This window comes from Atractosteus spatula, chromosome 9, assembly GCF_055471065.1.
Source record: "Atractosteus spatula isolate fAtrSpa1 chromosome 9, fAtrSpa1.hap1, whole genome shotgun sequence".
NCBI classification, from domain to species: Eukaryota; Metazoa; Chordata; class Actinopteri; order Semionotiformes; family Lepisosteidae; genus Atractosteus; species Atractosteus spatula.
Window position 1 is genome coordinate 5468160 of NC_142714.1, and position 23965 is coordinate 5492124.

A 23965-nucleotide genomic window follows, 5' to 3' on the forward strand; every position below is an offset into this window, starting at 1 on the left:
TTATAATACAAATATGTTTCCCCTTTATTTTTTAAACACCTCTCCAAAGCCAATCATTAAATACTGAAGCTACTTAAACTACTGAAACAATTTCCCTAAAAAATACTGACATGTGACTTCTTATGTACATTACTACATATTAATAATATACCATAATATATGTTTGTGGAAGAATATTTAATTTTATAAAGCTGTTGATCAATAATGGCTTAGTTTGATGGCTCAGTTGTATGTATAATTTCCCTATTCTTCTGAAGCAAATAAGTTCTGCTAGCTTTCATGAAAGTAGTTGCAAGTCTGCATAAGATTAAATGGTAAATGTTGCTCTCTTTTTTTAAGAAAATATAGAAAAGCACTCAGTTTTGCTATTTTCAAGGTTTTGCTTTTGGTAAATCTGCAAACAGTTTCATTCTCTGCATTTTATTATCCAAAAGTAAATCAAAACCTTTTGTAAATGAGCGTTTTCCACATCCAACATGCACAACGAAAGAATGCAGAATTACTTAAAAGTGCTATTTCTTACCATACCGGATGCATTTTTCTTCCGATGCATTTAATTGTAGCATTTAAACAACTTAAAATGTCTTTCTCAATAAATGTCTTTTTATTTTATGCGTAATCAACTCAATTCCAGAGCCAGTGGCTTTCATTCTTTTGTCAGCAGTGTTTATGAGTGCTGTAGTTTACAGGGTAATCACTTAATTACGCTGTGGATCAATTTACAGTCAAATCTTGAGAGGCTTCGTTGTTGGGGAGGGGGGGTAGCCAAACAGCCATCTGGTGGCAAATGTACTAAACTGATTCAGTATCAAGTCTAATGAACTTCTGCACAAATTTACACAATGATCAGACACAAAGTACTATGGCACACAAATCCTTTTGCATGGAATTTAACGACCAGTCTAATAGGAAACAGCAGTAAAAATGTGCAAGTGGGGATATATATATATGATGGAAAAGTATTTCTGAAGAACGCAAATGCATGCTAATTCAGTCATGAAATTAAGCAATAATTTTCACTGGATTTTTTGCTTATGATTCATAATATAATCTGACAGATTATGATTATTCTGTTCTGCAGACCTTAAAATTTTAAATCTAAAGATGCAAATCCCTCTTCCATTAGCACTTCAGGGAAGAGCAGAGGAGGTGGGGGGATTATACTGTAGGTGTAGGGAAATAAAACATGCCTTGTGAGATATTTAGTTGCTCAAATGAATACAACAGTAATTCTAAGATGTGTCATTATTTAAAGAAATTGTATAATATAATGCACAAACCTACCTGTTTATGAGCTGACTTCGTTTCCTGTTGAGAACTACATCCTTTCTTAATGTGTTTCTGTTTCATCCTCTGTGAAGCGGGGCCTTTCTCATCCCTATCAAATTTTCTTATCTGGGGACAGTTAATTTTAGGATTAATATAAAGGCTGTCTTCCTCTTTTAAAGGATTTGTACTGGAGCAAGAGACTCTTATCTTAGTCATTACAGGAGAAATATTGGATTCAAGCATTTTAGTATCTGAAAAACATTCAACAGTGTCTATCAGGGTTTCACATGGTAAAGGATTAAGATAAGAAGCCTCATTATGGCACTCTAACTGGCTTCTAGCTGTACTTCCTTTAGAAATACCAGGTGCTTTCTGGTTTTCAGTGCAGTGTGGTTTAGGTGCATGGTCTGTTCCATTTTGATGTGAGGAAGAGACACTCCCTCTGGGTTTTGCATGACAAGAGTGTCCCTGACCAGTTGACTTAGGGGTCCTCTGGCTCATGCACATGCTGTGACTAAGTGGTGGGCCAATATACACTTGCTCAGTGCAGGGCTTAAACAGTAGCTCTTCATCTCGTATGTTTAAGGTGTCACCGAGGTCAGGGGGCAGGGGTGTGCTGCTCTTGTCTTCCACACATGTGCTGACTTCTCCACAGTCGCTGTCGTGAGAGGACAGGGAGAGGTAGGAGTAGAAGTCGCCCTTCCTCAGCTGTATTGGCCGATGAGAATGCTCCAGGACTTTGTCTCGGATTTGAGCCACTGGAGTAGGGCTGGGAGCCTGCGGGTCTGAAAGTGTCTTGTTCTTCAAAGCCACAGACGCCATGTCAATTATCTCCATTACGAAATTGTGCACGGAACCGTCATCTTCGTTTTTTCCCTCCTCAACGGGAGAATGGTGGCTGCAACATGATGGGACTTCCGCAATAGAATCGCTAATTTCTTCCGTGTCTTTTCTGAAGATAGCGAAGGAGTCTGAAATGCCATCATTGTGTGTCAACTCCACAGTACCCTTGTGAGACCCTTGGCGGTTACTCATAGGTAACACTGAGGAAGGCTCTCTGTCGGAGCTGCAACATGGAATTTCTCCACTTAGCTGACATTCCAGAGAAGACTCTTTGGGCTGTGTGGACAGCAGGTCACATTGAAAGGATTTAGCACCCGTGACCACGCCCACGGAGCTACCAGTACCTAAATCAGATGCATAGCAGTCTTTTAAGGATTCGCCACTCTTTGTAATAAGGCTTTCTTCTTCTCTCAGAAGCTCATCATCTGCATCTTTTGCTTTTAGCTGAGAATTCTCCACATTTCCATTCTCCATATCATCCACAAACTGGTTCATGTAGCTTCTAGACTTTTCTTGGGACACCTTGCTGATGTCTGAGGCCTTTGGGTGAAGTGAGTCACTCTTACCATTGGCGTTGGCTTCCAGCAGTTTGAGGGCCGATCTGTTTAAAAACCGCCGTTCATTCACAGTGAAGGAGGAGGTGATATTTTCACGGGAAAGGGCCCCACACTGAAGCTCGTCACCCAGCTCATTCTTTTCCTTGGACTGGGAGAGCCTGGGTTTGATCCAGTTCTGTAATTCATTTTTCATGTAGTCCAGACCTAAAGCAAAACTACTTTCGATATATTCCTCATCAGAAGCAATGCTAGAATCGTCATCATCCTTGATGCCCAGCTCTTCCTCGGTGAGAGTGAGGGTGGAGCTGGACAGTAGGTCGCTGTCATCGTCGTCGTCATCCGTGCAAGCTGAGGTGCAGGACACATTCACAATCATGCTGATGCTGACGTCTGCTTCATCGGGCACAACGTGGTTCACATGCTTCCGGAAGGAGGCATTGGAGTCCACAATTCGGTTTTTCTGGACAGCAATGTCCTCTGAGCAGAGGGAAAGATCTTCACTGCTGCTCAGCTCGGTGAGGGAAGCCGCAGAGTCTTCATTTACAGAGGAGGCCACCTCCAGGGGGAGCTGAGTACTTGCCGGCATCTTCAAGGAGCTGCTCTGGAGTGTAATGTCAGAGATACTGCGCTTCATCTTGTGGTTGAAAGGGCTCGGAATGTTCTCCAAACGCTTTAGCAATTCCAGAGTCCTCTTGCTGAGCTCCCCAGTGGAATCCCCACCAAAGCCCAAGTCTCCTAAACTGTGCTGACTTGAGATTTCCTCTGTGCTTTTGCAGGGGGCTAACCAACTCTCCAGAGAGGTGCTGCGATGGAGCGTGTCTTTTCCGGACAAAAATAAATCTCCAGCCACAGAGAGGGAATCAAGGGAAGACCCATGGGATAAGAAGGCAGACAGTTTGCCACTTTTCAGATCAGCACATCCTCTCTCATCATCCTGCCTTGTGAACGGAGGCTGCTTAAATCCTTCTGTGTCTCCTTCTGCCAGAGGCTCCTGGCCATTAAGAACGATTGCCACAGGGTGGCCCTCTGATGGCTGGTCAGTGCTAGCGCGCTTTTTCTTTTCCGCTGGTGTGTTTTGGTCATTTGCTTGTAAAATGCCACGGCTTGTGCAGGAAACAGAGACATCCACATGTTCTACAATCCTGTCAGTACCACTCCTGTACTTTTCCTCTTTAATCCTGTTTGGGGCGCTCTGCATCTTCACTTCATCGGAATTCAATGTACTCTCTTTTTCATTCACGCCAACAGGAGGTTCTGATGACAGCTCACCGCTGGGCTCATCAACCCGGTTCGGGAGGCAAACCTCTGAATTCGCGGTAGTTTCTGTGTCGCCCTCGCTCACAATTCCACTCTCGCTCTCGGACCTCCTGGCCGAGTCTCCGCAGCACGCCAGCCTGCCTTGATGGACGGAACCGACACCTTCAAGCAGGTCCGGCAAGGATTCGGTGGAAGAAAAAGAAGAATCTTTGCTTAGGCTCTTCATTAAAGTATTTGGTTGCTTTCGGCTTGAATCCTGAGGAGACTTTCCGAGGAAAGGAAGATGTGGTCTGTCATACAGTTCCACGTCATGCAGACTGTACACCTGATACACACGAGGGCTGGAAGAAGGAGGGGTGAACCCAGAGCCACAAGAAGGACTATCATGTTGTGAGACATATTGATCAAACTGGGGGTCACCAGCCCTGCTCCCTGGAGATTTCACTGTTAACTTTGATGTATGGCTCTCTGCTTGCTCAAGGTCATGTGGCTCCATATTGACACTGATCAAGTCATTGCTAATGTCCGTTTCATCCCACTCCCAGGAATCTTCAGCCGAGGTATTCAAATCCATGAAAGCAGGCTCGATTACGTTCCCTGGGACCTTAAACAACAAAAAAAGTTTAGAAATACAATGGTGTCAGCATTAAACTCACTGACAGCGCTGCATCAATGAAACACTCACCTTTGACCTCCCCCCTTCTAAATCGGCAAACGAAATATATTTTAAAAAAAGCAACCAATACATTTTATTACAGATGAACTCTTGATTCTTATATCAATTAGAAATCTGCCAATTAGCTGCCTAAAACACAGTTTGTTGTCCAGCATATTTAAGCCTCTATGAGTAAAGTTTAATCAGATTCCTTGACTATCTTCAAAATGTGCTTAGTCACATTGTTTGTGGGGAACAATTATACAAATTGCTTGGCTTCTAGTTCATAACAGAAAGGCCTATTTATATTAGCCACTTTTATCGCAGTTAATCTAATAAACTAGCAAATCTAACACTTGCTTAGGTACGTCGTACATCCCCTATAATGAATTTTTATTAGATTTCTGTTTATTCTCTGCTTGCTGATAAAGGAAATACTAATGTCTAAGCGTGGATGGCTAATGCATGATAAAACCCTCAACTGTGAGAACAATCAATCAGCGTAATCAAATAAAAATAATTTCAGTGCATTACCTCAGCTGACATGATGAGTTCTATATGCTATATGAGTACTTTATAACAACTTAACCAGCCATTCAAATGGGGACTGCACTGTCACCTGTTGTGCTTAATAAAATTAGAACTACAAATGTATATTATTACATATTTTGCATACATTTTTGCGTGTAGCTGTCAGTAGAAGATACCTGCTGAGCTTTACTCAAGGACTTATCCGAGTAGGGATGTACACACTACTGTTTTGAACTTTCTTAAAGGCTATTATGTTTTTAACATACTGTACGAGGAGAATACATTTGCTCACAGGCTTCAGAAATTGTGGGGTAGGTATGCATTTTGTTTCATGTCAGGTAAGAGCAATGTAAATGGAATGATAGAACCAGTAAATAATATTTTGGGACTGAATTTAGAATAGGATTTTTCCACTTTATATCAAACGAGACTACGGTGTTTACTTATACACAACTCATACTCATGTTTTTCATTTCGCTCACTTCAAAAAATTAAATTGCTTTGCAGCTTTGCAAGGTCAGATTCTCAGAAAGTCTAGCAATTTGTCTTCCTGCTTCAACAGAAAAGTTTAGAACACATTCAACAAACCAACAAGTTTCCTTGTGTTTGATATGTTAAGCAAAGCACCTAGAAATTTCTTAACTGCTTGTCGCACTTTTTGGTAGGAATGCAATTCTCACAAAGGAAAGGAGGAAAGAGGGGAACAAACAGCCCCTGCCATAGCTGGCTAGGTGATTTGCATACCAAAAGGGACAGTTATAGAAGCATTCTACTCTGAGATATAATTGGGATTTTATCATACAGATCATACTAATAGAAAAAGATGCACAGCGACATGGCCAAAATTACCGACTCTCATTTCTAACCTTTACTGATGCTTTAAGGCTCATACAACACAACCCCGTCTCAAAGAAAAGTGTTACTCCTACTAGAGGCGTCCATTATATACTATATAGCTGGGCATCTACAGGTTTCAGGAAATTCAATATAACTTAACAAGCCTCTCTTTGAAACTAATTAAATTCCACTTACAGTATATAGCACTTTTTCTGGACACTACGCTCAAAGTGTTTACAGGTAATGGGGACTCCCCTCCACCACCACCAGTGTGTAGCCCCCACCTGGATGATGCAACGGCAGCCATAGTGCACCAGTACTCTCACCACAGACGAGCTATCAGTGGGGAGGAGAGCAGAGTGATGAATCCAGTTATAGATGAGGATTATTAGGAGGCCATGATGGTTAAGGCCAATGGGTAATTTGGCCAGGATGCTGGGGTTACACCCCTACTGTTTTCGAAAAACACCCTTGGAATTTTTGTGACCACAGAGAGTCAGGACCTCACTTTTACATCTCATCCAAAGGACAGCGCCTTTTTACAGTAGTGTTCCCGTCACTATACTGGGGCATTAGGGCCCACACAGACCGCAGGGTGACCACCCCCTACTGGCCCCTCTAATACCTCTTCCAGCAGCAGACTGGAGGTCTTCCCAGGAGGTCTCCCATCCAGGTACTGACCAGGCTCACACCTGCTGAGCTTTAGTGGATTGCCAGTTGTGAGTTGCAGGGTGATATGGCTGCTGGCATATTGTTTGGAACAATACTGCTGGAATATTTTAGAGGTTTTCTTAACATTATTATGAAAAGTACGTTGCAGTGTGGCCCAGTTATCTTGAATACTTGTCATCACTCGCTTCACAATGACGCAGCACGCTGCACCGTGTGAGGCACATCTGTGCCCCGGCCCTCACCTGCTCTGTGCCCAGTCTCTTCTGCAGCCTGGTCTGCCACTGCAGGGCCTGCATCACAATGGCTTCCCAGCGCCGCTCCAGGTTGACGGTGACCAGCTGCAGGGCCTGTCTCTCCGTGTCAGGAGTGCTGCTGTCCTGCTCCTCCAGCAGCCTCTGGCACAGCCGCAGAACCGAGGAGACCCCTCTCCTCCGCTGACGAATCTCCCCGCACAGGGACTGCGGAGACAGAACCCCATCAGGCCCCGACAATGTCACAGCGCTGCCACCTTCCACACACGCCGCCCTCAAGGCCTCTAGGAATGCCTTTGCTCAGCACATTATAGAGATGAGAATACATCATCACTTGTAGTTAACAATCATAACTTTTTATTGTTATACTTCACTGATCATGCATAGTTTTTAGGCTTGAATATTAGCTTAAGATACATTTTGCCGAACCGATTAACAATAACGAAAAGAAAAGAACATTCAAGCGCCCCACTGTTCATATCAAGTCCTGCCGCGTAGAATTCATCTGACTGAAAGGCAATGGGCTACCTGCTGGAAGACTACGAGTTAATTGGGGAAAAGGGTGGAGAGCGGATAGGAAGTGGAGCAAAACAGCGCTGCCTGAAAATGAGGGAATATCTTTCAGGGAGCTTACTGAAAACGGTGTGCATTTCAGTTATAAAGTCTTTCGAAGTTATAACGCCAAATCATTTGGAAGAACACATGCGATGTCAGTGAAGACAGCTGAAAACACAAAGTATCTGACAGCCTCTTCAATACCCGTGTGTTCAGGACAAATGAGCTGGGGCGTGTGGCTGCAGACCCAGCAGTGAAATTAAAATTCACCTCTTTTGTTCTTGTAGCACACTGAACTGTAAAAGTGTGCAATAATTGTATAAACTGAAGGAATGATGCAATTCATTCATTTATCTACAACATTATACTGGAATTATCATCCAATTTACATAAGGTTTTATTCCACCGTGTGAAAAGTACCTATAAAAAGACATTAGGACCAAAACCTGGGACATGACAAATTTTATTCCCTCAGCAAATGCAATGTGCTGTACATCAGCAGGTAGATATTTTACACTGATATTCTATTTACTGATGTATTACACTGTATAGTAATTTAGATTACCATAACTCTGTAATAGGTAGAATTCTATTATTTCTATAATAAGGGGAACAGCATACCTTTAATATTTCTGAATTTTAAATAAGGCAGATGACAAATACCAAAAGCTCTATTTATGCCAAAATATGACTGCTAGGTTTATTATTCAATTTATTGCAGCACTGCATTTCCATTAATGTTTCCACAACTTGCCCTAATTTCTTCTTCCCCTCTGCTACAGGGTGAACACTGCCTGCCCTGCATTGCTCCCAGCTCTACCACCAGCTCTGATGAAATTTCCATGACACTGCAGTCCATCAGAAAAATGTAAATCAAGGCAGTATCTAGTTTTATGCTTCCTCATAAATAGGTGAAATATTAAATATTTAAAGTGCACAACGCACTTCAGACTGCTGTGCATTTTTTTTACCATAGGATACAATGTTAACCCACTACAGGTATATCTTGCAATGCAAAAAATAAAAAAAAGGAAATGCCTTTTACATTCGATTCGGGATGCTCCTGACCTGAATACCTGTTTGCAGGTACCTGATTAAATATGCAGCGATTTCACTGTAAGTAAAGAACTGCCACTGCTGTCTTCTGCCAGGCCCTTGTAGGACAAAATATTCAGAGTACAATTTATGTAAATCCCCGATGCTTGGAAATGTGTTCCCTTACATTTTCTAATAAATATTAAACACTATTACATTTAAATTGGATTTTGGCTCAGCAGTTTCCTCTCCTGTTTTAGCATATATTTACCAGTCCCTTTGTCTTTTAAACAGGTAATGTGATTGCAAAATACAACTCCTTCCTCCTGGGAAGAGAGAAATATGGCCCACTACATCATGATAAAGTTGTCGTTTGCAATAAGTTAGGTAGGCAAAGTCAAAATGAAACAAGCAGGACCCTAACAAGAAGACAGATTATCCTACTACAAAACAGCATGTGTACGCACACACACGCCCTACCAGAAACACAATAATTTGTAACATATGAAACCCCAGAATGGGTTTAACAATGATGGAAAAATCCACAGACGTGGCTATGAAAATTAATTTTTAGTCCACGTTAACCAGAAGTGTTGTTTCTCTGGCTATAAAACAAGCCTCTTGTGGCACACTAACATTATGAGTTACATGACACATTTTCATTTACATAAATTTCTTAGGTCACTGTTAGTTTTTTTAAAAGAAGTAAAGTCAAAAGGAAATTGGAGAATAGCTAGAATAAATATACAAAAAAGGAGTGATTCTTTCCAATTTATACTCATTAACATCGAAATTATGTCCTTATAATTGTCATTCTCTGAGGAAAGAACACAGGTTCGGTGAGTCAGACTGAAAAGCACACTCTTAAAATTAAGAACGTCTGTGTCATTGTTTTGTGTCTGCGTCGTTGTGCATTTACTTAGCTTTAGCAAAAAAAAAAAGCCTTCTAAAATAAATACAGCTATAAATATAAATAACAAGAACCGGCGATTTAGCAGACACTAAGTACAATACATTAACACATTTCTGGGATCATTCAGTTTCCTTCAGCCTCTGAATGAGTCTGGGCACAACTCCAAGCTCAGAGCTGTCTTTCTGTCTCGAAAGGTACTGTAGCACTGCAGCCCTCTTTCCTTCAATAGCAACGTCATGCTTTGCTTCCAGCATCCCTTGAAAAATACGGCGTGTGAAAGCTCATCAAGAGACCATTCATCAGGTGGCTTTTTAATAAAGGCATAAGCGCATCAGCTGCCCTGTAATGTGCAAGCTGGTAAGACAATCTCAGGGTTTTAGATGACTATTTCCCAAGACCTCATCACATTTTCTCATTGCTGCATCATGTGCTGGGATCCATCTAGAGCACTGTAGCAATCTAAAAGTATTACAGTCATCAGCTGCTGTAATCCAACCAGTCATTAATGGGACAGTAAATATGCAGTCGTTTGGCATGAGCCTTTTAAAAACTTTCAAAGTCAAATCCTTTTGTGTGTGAACGTGTCCTCACAATTTAACAAATGGAATGCCCTGTCCGTTCTGTATTAATAAGGGTGTAATCATTTTGCTTATTTCTTGTGCTCAGTCAGAAGCCTTTCTTTATTAACACTGTAGCTTGGGGTACGGTCAGCTATTCTCCAACAGTCTTCATATTTTCTGTTCATTTATTTTAATCTCTTCCAGATGAACTTTAAATGTCTTTTCTCCTGTGGTCTTATCACTGTCTTATTAATTCAATTTGCACATTTAAAAATAATATGTAAGATTCACCTTGATCACGTTTCCTTGCTTATGTTTTGCTATATAGTCTACATAAATTAGGCTGAGCAGGGAACAGTGAAATGCTCTCCACTGAAGCAAAAGACAGAATTAACTCACATAGCGGCACACAGGAGATATAATGAATTATGATTAATTAAAATGTTCTGATTAAATATATTTGTTGATTATGTCAGTTCAAATTGCAGTGACTTCTTCAGTTTTATTATCGCACATAAATGTAACAAAAGCAAGGAATGACAACCAGATCACACAACTAAATTTCAAAACTACATATCTTTTGTAGTTGAACCTGTTTTGAATCACTGACTGAATATGTGCTCTCTCAAAACGATTCTTGTGTTTTCTATGTCCTCGCAAATCCATTGTTACTCTTCCATGTTTCAGCACACCAGAAGTTTAAGAAAATCAAACCCAAGTGTGATTTAACAGTATACAGCAGCAATCCTTTGCCTAAAATAGCTTTGTCAACACCGTTGTGCTTTCTGATTCTGTGTTTGCAGAGGGTATTTGTAATGCATCTATTACTCTGTCTTGGTTAGATGCTAGCAATAAAATGATCATCAGTAGCATCAGACTCCCAATCACAATCTATTCAAGAGAGAAAAGGAAAATCTCTGTTGAAAAAAAAAGAATTGCAGTCAACATGTTGACATCTGACTTTGTGAAAGGTTGTTTGGTGGAAATGTATTTTCTTCTGTAGTACCCAAATAGTTAGAACAGAGGTAGGAAGGATTTTGGATTGAAATCCAACGAACAGGCGCAAACAGTAGCATTACAGTGGGGGTCACAAGTGAGCCCACTGAAGGGGGCCCTCTCTTTGGACCAGCAGGTCTGCGGGTCTGAGTCTGGGCTATGTCACTGCCTCAGGCCGGGATCCCTATCCTGATGCTTAAGGCCCACACACCTGCCACTTTGTTTTCCAATTGAGCTCTCAGTCATGCAATTGACTTAAAATCAGGATTCATTTGAACTGTTTGTTTTCACCTCTTAAACATGCCGGAAGTCATCTTTTAACAACTGCATTTCATAAGTAATGTAAATTTCCACATTTCTGAAACAAACAAACAACAACAACAACAACAACAAAAAAAAAACACTTGCAAATGTTCCAGTAAAGCAACTTGCTGCGATTCAATTAAGACTTCAATTAAGTAATTCTGCTCTTGGCTGTAACGAAAACCAACAGGCTTGTGGGCCGACAGCAACTGAAATGTCCAGACTGGCTGGGGGGTGGCGTACAGTTTACCAAGCGCCGCTGGGGTGAGCCGAATGTGGCTCATACAGGGCGACCTATGGCCATGCCGAGTAAACAGAGCTCCCCGCAGGCCACCTCTCAATCTACTGTGTTTTCACGGAGAGCGCCAAGCAGTCATTTCTGACTCCTGGTGCTTGAGCTGTGCAAAATGGCAGCTGGCTCTTAACGATCCAGGTTCAAGATGGAAGGCGTGGACAGGTCTCATCACCTCCCAGCTTGGCGCCAAGGTTTTGGTGATGTTTTGACACCAATTTCCAATTAGAGATGCCAAACTGGTTAGGTACACACAAACAATCAATAATAATTAAGAGAGTCCAATTTTGAAAGAGGATGCTAAATAACATAACATAGAAATACAGACTCACATATCTATGGTAAACGTGTACAGCAGGCAAGGAAGATTGTGGTAATGCGAAAAAAAGTCAAATATGGTAAAATAAAGTAAAAATATGGTTTTCTCTCCATCGGTTTGTTAATCATCATGTCCTTCTTGGCTGTCACCTGCTTGCACTCTATTAACTGTCGATGAAGAACCAATACTGTGCTTGGCAGTTTTACATGCTGGTGCTTGCACAGACCTAATGTGGTTAGCACTTGGCAAAGAACAGGAGTTCTTTATTCCTAATCATGGAGAAAGTATTGATATTATATTTGTGCTGTCACATTTTATTAGCTCTATGAAGGCTGCGGAATACAAAATCAGAAAACAGTTGCATAGGCTCCTGGAGTCTTTCAGACGATCCTTTGCTGAGTGCTGTCGTTGATTAGACTTGACCTTCCACGAGATGACTCGGTATGGTCTAAGATCACTAACGAGTTAACGGTGACGCGCTTGACAATAACTGTTCATTTCGTGCTCTAACCCTCGGACTGTCACACCTCATTATTTTTAAAAGATGGTGATGTCTTTAGTGCCACATAGAAAGCCATTTAACTGGTACGACGCAAAAACAACATCAAAATGCAAAACCAGTATGGAACTGAATTTGCTCGATTTAGTAAAAAACAAAAGGTATTCTAATCATCTTTCTATTTCTTTACACTTAAAAAACGGTATGGATGTAAAGTCTGGTTTGAAGCTCACAATGGAGCACATTTTACCGAGAGAGTAACAAGGTATGACCCTGATTTATTCATTTTTTCTTATTGGGGATTATAATAAATTAAACTTCCATGCTGAAAGAGGGAAGGAATTCCAACACTAAAGTATCTAAAGAAAATCAAGGAGAAATATAATATTTCTTGTTCTTCAGTGACATATAATCATTGTAATCCTCTTAAAACATTTGGAATTATGAGAGATTATGAACACATTTCTGGTTAACATGGGGCAGTTGTTTTTGTGCCCAAAATGAAGGCTTAATCTCTGGAAACTATCCCAGTTGATGGTGTTAACAAACTAGTAATTGTTAAAGACTGTTGGTTTAAGAAAGGCACTTTGAAAAACAGGCTACCAACTCTCCAGGCAACTAACTGATTGCCCACAATTCAAGGGCTCTATGCAGATTGTCTTGGAAAATCCTAAATGACCTCGTCTTTGATTTACTTTATCATGAAGAGGTCAAGGCTGCACATCTTAGTATCCTTTCATTGAATTAAGCCGGGGTTATAATTTAGAAATATTACTATGATGTACATTTAGAAAATGATGCACTGTTATGACCTTGAAATACCAAAGCCAAAAGCCCCTAAAAGGTTGGTGTAAATTTGGGTGCTAGTCTATAGCCATTAAATGTTTGCAGAACTAAGAGGACTGTAAGGTGTAATGTGGTCACTCTTCGCTGAAGACCCCCAGATTTCTCTGAACACTTTCCTGACTTCTTTTACCAACACTTAGGAGCTCCCTCAAGGCTTCTCCCTCTTTTTAAACACTATCAGCTGCATACACTGTAAGAAGAAAAAGCTCTACATAAATAAAGGAGTCAGAGTTTCCTGTGGACAAACACAGATGTTGCTTGCCAAACCATAGAAGAAGGACAGTTTAAAGTGAGATATGACTGAAGTAAAAAAAAAAAGCACCTAGAAATTTATGCCTTGAAATCATCTGCACTCTCTATTTATATATTAAGTGACAGTAATAAAAAGCATAATAATCCTTTTTGAGATATTTTATGTCATAGCTACTAAAGTTGTACATCGTATCTATCTTTTACTGTTCCCTTAACTGTGAAGTGACCCTTAAACTGTTTCCATAGCATGAACTGCAACACAACCTATAAAACAATATTCCCTTGGCGATAACCTTTCAAAAGGACTATAATTATGCCAGCTCTGGATATTGGATCTATTTTCAGCAAAATTGCCAAAACAGATAGATGATCGTTAAATGCTCTTTTTTTCTCATTTTCTGCCTTTTTGCTTTGTAATGTAATGGCTGTTCTGTCCATAAGAGCTGCATTTATCAATATTTCTAATCATTTTTTTTACCCAGTGCATTCCCAGGAAATCAATGGCTGTGGTGTTTTTCCCCTCCTGCAATATGACTTTTTTTTATCAAAGGCTTGTCTTCTTTATGTTGTTGCTTTTTTTTAATCCACCATAATTTATAGCAGCATTTATTGCGCATAGACATAAAATAGGTTTTTCCACTTATTGTATTGGTCCCTCAAAATAAACCAAAAAAATGTCATCAAATCGAAAGCATTTCGGCTCCGACGCTGACAGCTGTTGATTCATTTTCTGCCTAGGGTTCAGTGGAATAAAAAATGGGAACCAAACCACACTGAATTATTTTTGATAACATATAGGGTGTATTACATTTAGGATTTTAGTCTCCTTGTGCACCGATTCAGAGTAACACTGATATGTCTTCACAAAGAGACTCTGGGATCCACTGAGGGGAGCTAAAGATGTGGTTTAATACCTCGCTTATATTACCGTTACCTAGGGAGGGCACTGAAAATGTGTGATCTTTGAAAAAAAGAATTCACTTTCCTTCACAATCCATTGCGAAATAATGACTATGTAACGATAAATCGGAAGACACACCCAGTTACGCCAGAGATCTTACGGCACGATTTTCCTTCTTCGCGTCCAGACGGCATGCGGTTTGTTCGCCTGTTGATGTTCTCAATTTCAGCAGTTAATGAAATGTCCACCGCGCCTCTGTCCGCGGCGCAGCCCCCCCTTGCACTGCTGAGCAGGTACTGTAGGTGTACACCCCCCCTACGCACTGTGGCGCCATTTCCACAGGTTCATTTCACCGACAGGAGGCAGCCTCTCACCTTGAAGTACTGCAGCTGCCTGGGCGCGTGCGGCACCCCGGCCTCCGCCTTCTCCTGCCTCAGACAGGAGTTGAAGATGAGGAGCTCCGTGTCTCTCAGCCAGCCCCTCAGCTCCTTGATTCTGCTTTCCAGCTGCCGGACCAGGCCGTTGGTCTCGGGGGACAGCAGGCTGCGGGGGCCCGGCCCAGCCTGGGCTCCGGTCGGGCCCCCAGTTCTCTCCTCCAGGGTCTTCTGTTACCACACAGCAGAATAAGAAAATGAAAAACAAAACACGAAGAAGCAAAGCGACGTTTCTGTGAATACAAGCAAACAGCAACAACAAAGCGCCCTTTTATGTTATACTCCAAGGCATTGGCCTCCAACATTTTATGTCTGTCTTTTACACAGCTTACTTTGATATCCCACAACTGCTATTTAATTTATTTTATTTTGTTTCATTTACCCAAAATAATCCTTTGGTGACGGATCACCGCATTTTCAAGTGCGTCCCAACGGCAGGCTGAACGCAGAGCAGAAATGGTGTAATGGCTTTGATTCGGGCGACTGCTGCTTTTAACCCTTCTTGTGTGGATGCAAACCCCTTAGTCTTGCAGTTGGGGATCTATCGAAGCTATTGACAGCGCAGCACCTTTGTTAAACATAGACGCAAAACAGATCTTCGCCGAGATCTGAGCCCAGTTCGAGACCAGATGGAGCAACTGTCAATATTTCTAAAGTTGGTAGTAAATAAATGATGAATCTCTTCAAACTGAGGTTGTAAACACAAGCGTAGGGTTAAGCAACTTTATGAGTTTGGTTACTGTACATCAAGAGAATTAAAGAGATAATTTGTGAATGCTAGGGCGATAGCAACAGCTTAAAGGAGACGTGGAACTACACCTGCCCGAGGCAGAAAACATGGGAAAGGGAGGTGAGTACAAAACTCTGAATTGAAAGAAAAACACAGAAGACATTTACATGGGTTAATCTCGATCAGAAAGTTCTTCTCTCGTCAGACTGACGAAATCTGATGCCGAACTGAGATGTAGTCTGAAGCTGGAGTGATTGCTTGCCCTCTGTAGGTAAGAGGACTCGAGGGGTGGAAATGAGTGTGGACAGAGAACTGTGAAAAAGCATTTACCAGTACAAAATACACAGCTGTCTTACTATTACATACAGTTTGGTGTCATTGTAATTCTTTTGTACAGGGTGTCTGTGCTAGTTGTAATGAAACGGATATGATAATGATTCAGCAATGAAAAGGCTATTTTGGTGTGCCACAGCAATTAACTGCACTGTAATTTCTGCACCCTGCTTGCATTTTTAATAGTGACTCTTTTAACAAAGTGTTTGTGTGGCTTGCATTACACACCACACTTTACAACAAAGACAATCAGAAGATGAATGTGCCGAAGCGAGTCAGCTGTATTCCCATGAATGTTTATGAATGGAAACGGAAAATGACTTTGTAGAGCCGGACTGGAATTTCTGCAAGAGGGTCATTGTCTTTATTCACAGGGTTCAGCAGTACCACCTTTACAACTTTTCGGCATCAAGAAAACTTAACGGTACAATTCTGAAGTGAAAAAAAGTCTGCATTTGACTGCAGAAAAATGGTGTAAGACACGTGACTTTAAGGGTTTTGTTTTGTCAGTGACAAACCATCCCAATGGATGAAGGAATTAAGCACATTAAAAGAACAGCGCTATTAGGATTAGCCCGTTAACAACAGTGACAGATGTTTGTTTCACTATACGCTTCTCTTTTTCCGAATGACTGTAAGTCACCTATCTGCTCCTGAAGTGCTACATGAATGCACGTTTGTCACTTTCTAACGTGTTTAATTCGACGAAGGACATTGCCTGTCTCTTTGTCTTCCCTGGTTTGAATATTGATAATTTGAAGGTCCTCAATGGATTCCAGATTTGGCTATTGTTTTTGTGCTGTGACAAATGCAGCAGCAGGAGGTGAAATCAATGCCCTTGGAGGGCAGGGTTACAAAAAAGAATTTATTGCCATTTTATTTTGTCCTGGAACAGTTTGCAATCATAAATTCTTCATAAGCAGAATACTTCAGAGAATGGTCTGTCTTCATAAATATACGACAGAGGACATCAATTTCATTTAATTCACAATTTGTGTCAGCACACCAGATGCCAATGTCTGCCTTGATAGGCTTGTTTAATATGCAATTGAGACAGAGTAATGTGCAGCACAGGGAACAGAATTTCACAGATTAAACTCTACGCACCACTGACATTTCATTCTAATGTATTTTTATTCCACGCTGCTCACCTCAGATGAAAGAAATATTCCAACCAACAGTACTTTATTTCATATACTTTTTTTTTCAAATTGTCAGCAATTAAATATATGGTTGTTAATTTTTTTGTAAAATGTTAATTAACACTGATCACTCTGGTGGAAACATTTTAAAGTTCTTTGGCACAAGCTTTAAATTAAAACTCTATTTGCTTTAAAAAATAATACACATGCAAATTAAGCAGGTTCAATTTTTTTCTCATTGCTTTGACTAAGGAAAGATCAGTACAGTACAAAGAAGCAGGCAGCAGGTTTTGATGGCCATACAGGGAATGCTGCATGCTTGCACATAGTCTACAGAGATTAGAAACAAACATCTCCAAACATCTCTTTCACACACATCCTCAGAACACTGCAGCTGGGCTTCTTTCAATCAGCAAAAGAGGATGTTGTCTAGGTCAGTGGCCATCTCAGTTGGTACATATTTCACAAATCATTGCAGCTTTCAGGCAACAAAACTGTTTTTGGTGTTGTGCTGAGATGGTTCTTTTTTTCATTCCAATCTCAGCGCCTTGATGCCCTCTCCTATTTGAATTTCCCAACTAAGAACGCAGCTAAACAAAACGCAACTGTCAACTGCGCCAATCAGAAAACACATATCCAGCCCAGAGTGGTTATATTATAATCAGACTGTACCTTTTCAGCCCACAATACCAAAATTCCTCCCTTGACATCTCATTTTACACTTTAAACTCAATCTGTAAAGCAAGCCGTCCTCAACTGGGATATTTCAACTAAGACTGAGAGCTTTGTATCCAGTGACAGATTTTGTTTGCTTGTTTTTACACCAGAGTAGCTGAAACTGGCAAGCCCTGATGCCCAGCCATTCCACCTGGGGTTTCACAAAAGCCATGTAGGCAATTAACTGCATGAGGATAAACTCTTTCATCTCAGGAGTAGTTGGTTCATTCTTCAATGCTGTTAATTCACACAAGATGGCTCAGGGCATTCCTGAAGTAAAGGGGATAATTGAAAGCGTACCGATTATATTTTTCATGTAATGGATTAGATCAGTTATGATTAGTCCAAAATTAGCTTTTAAAAGCAATGCACAGTTGAACTCTGATAGGAATCTCAAGCCGACCCCTACAATTAATAATATCATCAAGGAGGTTGTAGGAGATAAGATCTCCCACTTTGGATGATATCCAAGTTAGTAACTGTCCCATCTGAATGCTAGAAAGCTACTGTACTTGCCACTACCTGCATATGTCTTGCATAGATAACAGCTAAAAAAAGCCTAGGGCCTGTTCATCATTTATAGAACTTATAAGTGTTGATCCTCAGTCACTCATTTAAAATGAGCTCCTAGCAAGCTCTCAAAGCTTTATCTCGACTAGGGACTCTAAAAGCCTGCTATAACAGAAAAAACCAAAACCTTTCAAGGGGGATATCGACCTGCATTAACTCAACTGACCCGTGGGGATTTTTAACTTTCTTTAGCACATGGAGCAGGATTGTTTTTAAGGGTTACTTTTTCATTGCTGCCCAGCTTCTTTGATGAATCACGTTACACAGGGATAATCAGCACGGTGGTGGTGGTGGTGGGGGGGGGAACGTAGTCCTCTATCCCTAACTTTGCCATTTAAAATGCCCTGAGAGAAATCTCCGATTCCTAAAAACTCAAGCTAGCTGGAAGCAAAACTTTCTTGTTCTCAGGAAAGTTGGTTTCCGGCTTGACAGGCTCACCTCAAGAAGGTCCCACTTCTGTGTCAATGCGGAGACTCTGTCCTCGAAGTCTGCAGGCAGGCTCGTCGCACTCCGTCTCAGAGACTCCACTCTGCTCAGGAGCTGGGTCTTCCTGGGGAACCACATGGCCATCTCTACACTGTTTCCCTGCAAGGGACACACAGACTATCCAGTGCACAGCATCACTCACTACTCTGCAGGTGCTGCTGAGCTTGTGTTGTTTGTTTTTTTTTGCTTCTTGAAAGACATACATAGTTGATGTTGTTTTTAAAATGCTTCCCGAGATCAGTTTTTGAATTGGATTTTTTCTTTTCCATTTTTAATACATTCTTGTATTAAGCCACCCTAAGCATTGCTAGTAATCTTTACAGACAGTAAGGACACAGAGCAAATGTGTGGTCTTCTGTTTCCATTCAGACATTCCCCTCTCAAAAATAATGCTATTTTATAGAATGGAAAAAAGTGAGTTGCTTCCTCACACATAATTTTTGTGTATTTAGGAAGTGATTGCTGATCACCTCTTTAACATTTAAGTTGATTGTGGCCAGAGTGAGTTTACACAGCTGAGATTTTGCTCCTCTCAATCAAGTCTGACCTCTCCTAAAAAGGATTATCACATCACAAAGATAAGATCAGGCCATGCACAATGATAACAAGCACCGCCAAGGTACTGTATATAGTACCTTTGTTATACTGTTAATTCACACCAGATGTTGTTATTTAGTCTGCTTAGCTTTGTTATTTCAGAAATTACTCATATTTCAGAAATTACTCATTTGAAGAAACTCACTGAGTTTGAAGAACAGTATAAGAAAGTACCTTGTAAAAACAAAAAGGGAGTAGGTGCTACTCTTTGAAGAAGAGATGTTGATTTAAAAAAAATAAACTTGAGGGATATTTTTTTCTAGTAAATAACACAAAATGGACGTCAAGTTACAATAATACAGACTGTAATCACAAGGCAAAAAGCTGCATCCCAGTTTTCAGCCATACAGGTGTTCTAAGTAAAAAGTTTTTGAGCTTCTAATTTGACTGGATTGTTCTTCCTAACTCATTGACTGCAGAACAGACTTTGTCTTTGATGTGATATGTTATATAATGTCACACCTTCTTCTTCATTTTCTGCATCAATAGCTACTTGATTCGGTTTTTGGGCATCATTTATCATTACAGCCCACGCATATTCGAATATTTAAATGTGATCTTTTGTTTTTTCGTCAACAATTGGAGCTTCATTTTTCATCGTCTGCATGTGATGGACCTGACTTCACTGCTGGTTTCAGCCATCAATCCCTTTCATTTTTTAATTTTGTTGCAAAATGAAACTTGTTATTGTCTAAAAATAAAGGAACCATACAATTTATTTGTTGACAGCAAATATTGATTTTAAGAGCAAAGTTTGACGCCTTTAAAAATCTAAAGAATTGTGGAATATTGATCAGGAGTTAAAATGAACACATTTTTTTAAAACACACACAAAACCTGGCCTTCAGACAACAATGTTGATTTAAAAAATACATTTAATGACGAGGATGATTAAATTAAAATTTAAAAACAGTCTGTATTGCTATATTGCTATTAAATGGATTTTTCAAGGGACTGTTTGATACGAAATGCAATATGTTTGAAATGTGCAGTATGCTCACAGAGACACATTAAAACGGAAGCAAGGCAAAATCAACAAGCAGTCATTACTTTTAATTCATTTCACATATTAATGGGTATGAAAGACTTTGAAAATGTCAGCAAAAATGCAGTCATACATGAAAACACTAATGTATTTTTTTGGTAGATTCATCTTATCCATTAAATTAAAGTTTGTTAAGAATCTGTAACATGTTGGGACCAGAGATATAAAATTCTATGAACAGATCTTGAAACATTTGTTTTTAACTCCTTTTGTGCTGGTGCAGATAACTGAATCCATTCAATGTTGCTTTCTTAGGATGGCTGTTAAAATCATAGGCTGTAAAAGCAGACATGTATATTTTATACGTACCTGTGTTATTGCTAAATTGTCTATTCATACACATAAGGTCTTTTCCGACTGAGGTAGACGGAAAACCAAATACAAGCAAACGCTTCAGTGAACTGGGATATCCCAGCACAGCACTCTCAGAAATAAAAATATTGTAAATCAAATGGAAGGACCTTTTAAATTTTAAAGAAGTGGTAATATCAGTATATGTATTTTTTATCAACAGGGGTTTTATTTTCGTCTAATCTGTCATGTGACTACATACAGCACCTAGAATATAAGCACATCTCCACACATCTGCCAACACCTCATGGACACAATAACATTGAGCAGTGAGAGCCACAGCAGCCTGTTTTTAAAAGGTGATCATGAATACCAGTTAACATCCAAGGTGCTGTAGGAGGAATGGGTCCATTAAATATTTATAAGTCCACGATTATCATGTGGAACAAGAGACAGGAATTGTAGTGACACAGTGGCCACATCAACTGGCTTTTCACATTTTCTGCCTGACATTAAACCAATCCCAGAATAAAATTACATAAATCACTCTGCTCTGAGAGCTATAAAAGCTCACTGAGAGTGAAATGAGTTTAGACAGTCTCGTATGAATTTCAGGAGAATAGCATGCAAGTGATAACAAGATTAACATTATTATTAAAATCTATGGGCTTCTGCCGCACAGCCAGCACAGAAAGACTCATCCTTTACACTGGTGACCTGTGTCTGATTGTAGTCTGAAGTCCCCAAGTGGACCCTGGTTCACAGCTACTATGCAATTCACTGCAGCAAGTCCCACACAAAAGGCCTGAATGAGGCAAAGCGTTAAATAAAGCAAACAACTGTCTTATGCCGCAGGTCCTCAAGTGAGGAGCTGTGGAGCAATACAATAACCAAGCCAGAAAATAAAAGTGCCACCAGGATTTCAGCACAACAGCGTGTTTATTCACTCTGTGGTGTAGGTGTGAGTGATTTATTTTTGATATGATAGCTAGGATGATTTTCCTGCTCCAGAATCATGTCCTCAGCTCTGCTCATATTCATAGTCAGAAAGACATGCCTTAACGCACAATCGCATGTGTTCAAAAGCAGGTAGGGAAGAATATCAGCTTTAAAGAACGCGACTACAACACTGTGTATGCAAGGTGCACTTCAATGTAGTACTGTAAATGTATTGGTATTCTTTTATACTTGTCTAGATACTATGGAAATGTTACTTTCTTTTGCTGTAACATATACATTTGAGAGATAATTTACACTTGGGATCCAATAAGGGTTGAGTTAATATAAGGCGACACCAGTTTAGAAGCAGCAATTCATAATTATCTTTTGGGGGTAAAGGGCAAAGTTTATCATTACAGGATTGCCAAACCAGTAATCTACATATTTAGGCCAGAAAGATAAATCATTTGTTATATTCTTATTGACCTAAGCTAAGTGCTATTTTCTCTCAAAATGTCATGAATGTAGGTTTGAAAATAAAGAATTATACACAGATTACAATACAATACCTCAGACCACTGAGCAGTGCTACTCTCAAAACAATGGTTGTTCTAAATTTAATAGTTATATCTCAAATACTTTTTCAACGTTGTACATCCTAAATTGTATCACAAGAAAAAAACTTGATACAGACTCAATTCATGAAATTTTAAGAGGTGCTGAAAGAAGAGGGTCTCTCAGCAGCGAGCAGACATTTGAGTTTACAAAACTGAAGGAAGGATGAAAAAGGAAAAAATGTTTACTTAAAAAAAAAACAAGAGACTGAAAAAGTTAAAGCCCCGGTTGGAACAACTTTCTCAACAGTTTATGCTAAATGTGTGCTTTTGTAAAACAGTTTTCATGAAAAATCACGCCCAAAAAATTCTGCTCAAATGGAGACTGGAACAAAAGCTTTGAAACACTGTTAATTGTCACCATGGTGACCAGAAGAATAAGCCATTTTCAAACTGGTATAGAAGGCTCACATTGAGCGAGTCAAGCATTTTTTTATCCTCCCCTCAGTGTTTAAGAACAAGGTGCCCAGTCACGGAGGGGTCAGAGAAAGAAATTTCCAGCCCCACTCTAGATCTGATCTACCGTGGAATGTATTTTTTTTTTAAAAAGAGAGAGAGAAAAAATCTTTACATTGTAAAAAATACATTAAGTAGCTAAACAAATCAACCAAACAATGGATCTTTCAGGGAACTGGAATGCCAAGAAAAAGATGAGTCAGGAGTAGGATGGTATAGGGCCCCTGCAAAGTTGTGAACTCTGCCCCACAGAACCCTGGGAATTCTCTCGATGTCATATAACTTCAGAACCAGCAGAAAACAATGGGCTGCACAAGAGAATTCAAATTGTGCGTTAAAAAAAAAGAAGAGGACAGTGTGGAGTTTTACGAAGTGTTAATGAGAATTTCAAAACAATCAATACACAAAGAAGGGTACAATAAACCCACAGACGTGTGGGGGAAAAACAGAAACAGAAGAGCTGTAGGACCTTTTAGAGCGACTTGTTCAGAAAGGCTCGCTGGACCCCTAATTGACACTGTAGCCACCCTGGGGGGTTTTTGGCATGGTGAACGATAAAATGAACTCCATTTGACACGTATTCCTGGCAATTTTTAGTATTTCTGCCTTTTTTTTCTCTAATTAAAAATTGATGCTTTTTCCCTTGTCTGGAATATAACTAAGGTGTGTGTGTTTTATGGTGGCTCTTTCATGGTTTTCTCTCCTGTCTTCTTGCTAGGCTTCATAGTGACCCCATAGGAAGCCCATGGCTAATGCCATTCAGTGATGAACAAAGGCTGTCTTTATTCCCAAAGCCAGGGTCCTTAGCTCAGCTGCATACACACAGTGTAGGAATCTGTTTGAGGCCAGCTCACACTCTGCCTCGGCTTCTGCATTCTGGTGCTTAATTTTTTATGAGACAAACACTGGAAACAATACAATCAACAAAGATCAAAATGTGATTTTCTTATTATTCTGCCACTCGGACCTTTCCGACATAAAAAGAAAAGATTTTCCTCCGAGATATATTAACTGCAACTTGCTCAGGGGAACTTGGGTACTGCCTGAATCAAAGCATCAGCCAAAATTTATTTAGTGCTGCACTGTTATTTGTCAAGTACCACAGTTAAGAAAGTCAAAAGTGCATCTATTATATCTCCCAGTATACAATATCTTATAAGGGCCAGACTGCACACAATCAGAACCTTGTCAGGCTGCCTGCCTTTTCTTTATTGATAATAATTTAAGGCAAATAACTTCGAGCAAGCAATAGAAATTATAAATGCTTG

At 40.1% G+C, this 23965-nt stretch overlaps 1 protein-coding gene across 1 annotated transcript in view; it reads right to left on the reverse strand.

Moving 5' to 3' along the window:
• Positions 1–23965, reverse strand: part of akap6 (A-kinase anchoring protein 6) — a 107096-nt gene that overhangs the window by 6844 nt on the left and 76287 nt on the right. The window contains exons 9-12 of the mRNA XM_088925537.1: positions 18708–18854; positions 14718–14948; positions 6864–7079; positions 1285–4530 (exon numbers count right to left, since the gene is read on the reverse strand). Of these exons, the coding sequence (XP_088781663.1) occupies positions 1285–4530; positions 6864–7079; positions 14718–14948; positions 18708–18854 (3840 nt within the window). The remainder of the gene's footprint in view (positions 1–1284; positions 4531–6863; positions 7080–14717; positions 14949–18707; positions 18855–23965) is intronic.